This window comes from Telmatherina bonti (assembly GCF_933228915.1).
Source record: "Telmatherina bonti genome assembly, chromosome: 4".
NCBI lineage: Eukaryota > Metazoa > Chordata > Actinopteri > Atheriniformes > Telmatherinidae > Telmatherina > Telmatherina bonti.
Window position 1 is genome coordinate 11758362 of NC_136622.1, and position 6179 is coordinate 11764540.

The 6179-nt window shown below is 42.6% G+C and overlaps 1 protein-coding gene across 3 annotated transcripts in view; it reads right to left on the reverse strand.

Annotated features, from left to right (window-relative positions):
* The window catches only part of tns2a (tensin 2a), a 63891-nt gene extending 58146 nt beyond the window's left edge, over positions 1–5745 (reverse strand). For all 3 annotated transcript variants that reach the window (XM_079239123.1, XM_079239122.1, XM_079239121.1), the window contains exon 1: positions 5440–5745. In XM_079239123.1, the coding sequence (XP_079095249.1) occupies positions 5440–5568 (129 nt within the window). In that variant the 5' untranslated portion in view covers positions 5569–5745. The remainder of the gene's footprint in view (positions 1–5439) is intronic.
* Positions 5746–6179: the final 434 nt, after the last annotated feature.

Genomic DNA, 6179 nt, shown 5'->3' on the forward strand with positions numbered 1-6179 from the left:
CAACACCGGTTTGTCTCTTGAGTTAGGAGCTGTTTTTTTTTTAAAATACACTTGAATGATTAATAGATCAATGTAAAGTAGCATAACTATATAAAAGAAGGGGGGAAAAAAAATCAAATACGAGCACTCAACTGGATATGAGTGAACCATGAGCTTCAGAATGCATCATAGGCAGGCCTGGCTCTCTAAATCATAAAGAGAAAATGAGCTGTTTCAAGACGCTTGCACTGTGCTTTGAATGTGTTAATACACTTGTAATGAATTAATACTGACAGTCAGAAAAGTTCTGTTCATGTGTCTCTTACACTTTCTTTTTGTATGTTTTCAGGGCTCCTGCATAGAAAAAACACCAACAAGGACAGTGCGCCTCAGTAGCATCTACTGCGTACGCAGCACCACCTAGTGGTGAACGAGAAGAAATGCAACCAGTCAGGCAGACCTCTAAGACAATTTTTTTTTCTAGAAGTTTTTAGACTGTGTGAATGCGCAATGTACAAAGTTTAAAGTTTACATTTACAGCCAAAATTGTCTTATTTTGTCAGGCTTGGCTGGTATAATGAAAGCAAGAAAGCAACTAATATTCTGTGCACACTAATGGTTGCAATTCTACCGTACCAGTAATGGGGACTTTCCTACGCTGATCTGGTTCAGTGTTGTTGTGATCGCGGAGTGCGTATTGGTTAAAATACAAGAAAAATCCAGGGGAATCCTTTAGACTCTTTTATTCCCAGCCATGGGTTACATACTAAATGGTACATACATGTGTGGGTGTGTATGTGTGTGTCTTCTTAACAGTACCCATGTATGCATACACGCACATTCCTTCTGAGTAGCCTGCCTTAAATTGCAAGCCCATAATATTCCCCGGCCTTAGACTTTTAATGCTCTCAGTATTGTTTCTGTATGCCGCCTCAATCTCATAGTCACTTCCATATGTGTTGGACCAATGAGCAGGTACGAAGGCTACACAGTATATTAGTGCAGAATGTGACTGTGAGTTATGACATGTGGAGTAACCCCACCTCCTCCCAACACACATCCACCAAAAAGCACGTGCACTAATGGAGTCCATTCCTTTTACTCATATTCCAAGAATTTCCTGCTCATGATAGAAAAAAAGGCGGGCTGTTAGACTGAGGGGGGATTTAATTGTGTGGGTTTTATATCTCTCTTTCTGTTTGGGATTCTAGCCTGAATAAGTAGGCACTTGAGAAAGAGAGATGGATGCAGAGACGTGGAGGAAAGCAGTGGGGTGAAAAAGGTAGACTAACAAAGCACTGGGGGGACCATGAGAGGCAGGAAGCTGGTGCTTTGGACTGGAATGAGGGGTTGAGGTGGTAGGTAAGGTGGGGGAGGGTCATACTAAAGGAAAGGTGGGGATGAGGGAAAAGGGGTGCAGTTGCTGCAGATGGAGCCGAGGAATAAACTTTAGGGGTTCCCAAAGATGTGGAGTGAATGTTGAATAAACATGTCGTTCCACAGCAAACAACCACAATGCAAGGTGCTTCATGTTGCTGGAGATATTACGGCCAGCTGCGTTTTGTCCAGTCCATCCAGAAGACAAAAGTCACAGTCGCAGGAAGTGAAAAGACTTGATCCGTGCTCCGAGGTAAATGAGAAAGAGGTGGACAGAGTGGGAACCCGGTCCAAGAGGAAATGAGGAGGGGAGGAGGCTGCAGAAGGGGGCTGTGCAGCATGATGACGGATTGTGTAAGGCAGCACTAAGCCAAAAGCTGATAAGGTGCAGCTGTTGAAAGAGGGAAAAAAAAGCGTGAAAAAAAGTGGAAAGAGTGGGTGGGATACGGTGGACACAAATGAGCACGTGTTCACATTTACCGTGCCGATGAGTTCAATAAAAGTCCTTTCTGTGAGCCAGAAATCAAGCTGAACATTTTTGTGTGTAAGAAATGAAAATATTGGTGCATAGTTTGCAGGGAGGTGTTTCCTTTCAGGGCGGTGTTGGGATTTGTTGAGGACTCACTGAGGGAGGAAATGGTTTGTGTCTTTCTTTTGTTTTTTTCCTCGATCAGCTTTCATCTGTGTGACCGCTGCACATAACAACAAGAGTTCCTCAACTCCAGCTCAGAGTTTGGGGCAGATCTTTGTTTCCAAGCCGCAGGAATCCAGTCTACGACAGCCACCCGCGGGCCAGGGCTTAAACAGGAATTTACCTTGTTTTCCCAAGTATGTAGGATTGTGAGGTCTGCATCTATTCCTTCTCTGTTCTCCTCCATTCTTTGAGGGATATAGGGGATGGGAGGTGTCTATATTTAACCCTAACCGGTCACTCTTCCTTCCTCCGTTGGGTGGATGTTTTGTAGTGGATGCCTGTGGCTCAAGGCCTCTCTGTTGCTTTTTGCCAATCTAAACTTTCTCTAACACAGAAATTACAGGGAAGCCAGACAAATACATACAAAACCGCTGTCCCAGCGCCAGGTCTCTATATATTTCAATGGTCAAAACACACACACACACACACACACACACACAAAAAAAGAGTCAAACTAGTGCAATGGCATTCACTTGTCTGTGGGGGCAAGAAAACATCCGGATGAAAGAGCAAAATGAAGAAACTGCTGTGAAGCTGGAAGAGTTCAAACTGGGAACAAAGCGGTGTCACACGAAAGGAACACTTTTTACTAGAAAGATGAAAACCTCAAGTGTCAGTCACTCCTTCAGCTGGATGCACGGTTTTACTGCAGGCTGAGGTGCCGAAGTTGACAAACGGACATCTCTTTAGATTTACACCACCAGTTTAAAGTTTGGACACACTTTACCATTAAATCCTATGGGAAAGTGTGTACAAACTTTCGACTGGTCGTGTATGAGTAAGAAATCAATCATTTTCCTCGCAAAGGAAGTCAAAAGAGTAAGATGAACTTACATGTGAGTCCATTAAAGACAGACAGACTTCATTGTGCATGTGGGTAAATTAAATGCAGGTTTAGGACCAAGCCTGCCAAGATAACAATGGATTTCATTCTCAGTGCCAAAAACTGTTTAATAAGACCAATCAGAAGAGCAATCATAAAAGTTATTTTATGGCAAGGATGTAACACAAGGTGGCCTTTCCATTGGTTTGCTCCACGACTTGTCGAGTTAGAAATGTCCCACCTGATTACTGTAACATTCACCAGAACCAATCCGCCGCCTTACTTTTTTTTTTTTTTTCAAAGGAAACCACGCTGCAAAGAGCTGATTATATCCACAACCCGTCTGTATAATGTTCTTTAATGATGGACAAGAAGGAAGGCTGTGAGGAATCCAGCAATTTGATCTAAAATACTAAAACTCTGAATCATTAATCATTCCTTTCTGAAGCGAATATTTCAGTCACAGCCCTGCAAACACAAATATGCACACGATGTGAGGAATCTATTTGTGTACGATGTGGATCATAGCTTTCCCATGCAACCAACATAAAAGCAGCTTTCATATCATCACACAGATGACTGTAAGTTTTATGTTTTTTTAGAGAGCCTGCATGAGTTTTATGAATGCACAGACATGGTTCAGGCCGAAAAAACCCCCAGATTTTTAAAGACTTAATCATATTCTTGTCAGGTTCAGATCTGAGCTGCAGTAACCGTTAAACACTCCCACATGTCTCCAAGAAACAAAACCATGTTCATTAAAAAAAACAAAAAAACAAAAAAAAAACACCATATATAGATAAGACAACATCTACTCCTCCAGGATAATTGGGATCTAACTTGTTCCCACACCCTTGCAGTCGGGGTCGGTCACTGCAGCATGACGTAGAGCAGAAATATCCACATTCCCACGCTGCTCAGCATGTGATGCTGCAGAGCCACAGGGACCGAGCATGCACACACACACACACACACACACACACACACACACACACACACACACACACGCACACACACACACACACACACACACACACACACAAACTGACAAGAATGCACACAAAGTGTTTGTTCACGCAAAGAAAAAAAAGTCACAAGTGTTCCAACGTGATGCAAACTTCTGGCCAGAGGTCACGGTTGTTGATGTTCTTCTGATGACACTAAGATCCCTCCGTCCAATCCGCCTCCCCGCCTCTGTTGACGTGACTGGAACTCCCCAGCAGAGCTGAAGCCATCAAAACAGCCTCTATGGTAGCTGGACAGATGTGGCCTCAGCTTGGAGATGCCATGATTAACCACATTGTCTTCTAAAAGGATGCCAAAGAAAACACTCTCTTCCTTTTCCAAGAATCCAATCCAAACATTTCGTTTTCCTGCCCTCCGATCTGCCCACTGCTACATGCCATCATGACATTACACAAAAATGTTTTGTCTAACTGGTCTTTTTGCTTCTTGTTTCAACTGAGTTATCTCGTGTAAACAGTGTGTGAGGCACTGAAGTCACGAGGAGTTGGACATCTAAAGGGATGTAAACATAGATGCCTTCACTTCTCTTAACAGCATGGTATCATGAGCAAAACATGGTATAAAAATGTTCCACGTATAAATAGCAACAAGCTTCTGGAGAAAAAAAACCCAACAACTAAACTTGTAATTTAAAACTATCCAGCCACAGTTACAGTCTCTACTTGTTCCTACTTTTCCTTTATAAAAAAAAATAAACAAAAGTTTTCTCAAGGTTTGTGTTGTTTTTCTTTAAATAAAATTAATACATAAACAGAAAAAAGAAATGTGAAAGTTGGAATTGCTTAACGGATTGTATGTAATATAATTGATGTAAAACAATGACCAAATTCGCCTTGCAAAGACCTGGTTTTCCAGTATCTACTGATTGATAATGTATCGGTAGAACCCGGAAATTGTAAATAATAGGGGTGGGAAAATCGATTGGAAAAATCAAAAATCAGGATTTTTTTGCTTCACAATTTTAAAATTGATTTTTTTTTTTTTTTTATTAAAAAAAAATCTATTTCTTTTTCAAATAAATAAAAATAATTCATTATAAATCTTTTGTAATTTTTCTTGTTTTTATTGATCTTTATACTTGTCTTCTTGGGAATTATAGCAGCAGAATGATGGTCTGGCTGCTGTGTTGTTGTTTTTTTTCTCAATTGAAATCAAGAAAAATGACGTGCAAAAAATTTTTTTTTATACATTTATTTTGTTTTTAATCTACAAAAATCAGTATTATTGTAGAGTTGTGAGAATCGCAATTCGTCACCCAAAAAATTGGAATCGAATCGGGACAAAAGTCACAACCTAGTAAATAAATTGACCAAATCACAAAACAACAACAATAGAATAAAAACATAAAAGTGTAGCTCGACGATAAATGGAGACTCCACAGATTCTTACATATGTAGACATTTTAGTCTGGATCAAAGACAGTGTCATGTGATGAGCGCCATCAGAACCAGATGGTGCACATCTGCATACTGTAAACATGCCTGCTGACATGCATCTACAGTTCCTCACATGCACACACGGACACCAAAAGCATACTGACCTTTGTCAGCCTCATCCTGCCACTCTCACTCCTCTCCAGACTCCTTCTCTTCAGAGACGAGCTCCTGACCACCGCCACCGGTTGCACCTCTCCCTCCCCACACCAGTCCAAGCTCAGGACACAACCCATAAAGGTAGATGTGGTCCTGGACTCTCTCTTGTCTCCGTGTGTCCTCTCCTCCTCCTCCTCCTCCTCCTCCTCCTCCTCTTTCCCTCTGTGTCTCCTTGTTTTTCCACCTCCTTCTCCCTGTAAGCAGGCTCCGGGCTCCCTGGGCTCCTGGGCAGCTGTTTATGTCAGCTGGAGAGGAGGAGACGGAGGCCCTTCCCCTTTTCCTGGCTCTCGTTCAGCCCTGCTGCAGGGACGCGGGGAAGGACTCTGCCTTTCTCTGCTTCTTTTAAAACCCTCCGTTTAAAAAACATCGACCCAGCCCTGCTCCGGTCACATGCGGACTCCCCATTTCTCCCCACCCCACTGCCCCTCTTTGTTTCCCACACTCACTCACAAACAGAAAACTTTCTCAAGCACACCTTCCCTGCTCTCCCTCTACATCCTTCTACTCCAGACTAAAACACAACTCTCCATCATCTTTCCATGAGCTCTCCTGCGCTTCCTCCTCCTTCTCCTCGTCGTCTCTCCTTCTCTTGCTCTCTCTTCAGTCCTCCCATCCCAGGAACATGTCTCTCCCTCCTCTCTTCTACCCCGACTGCCACGGTTGCCTCACTCTTACATATACAATTACC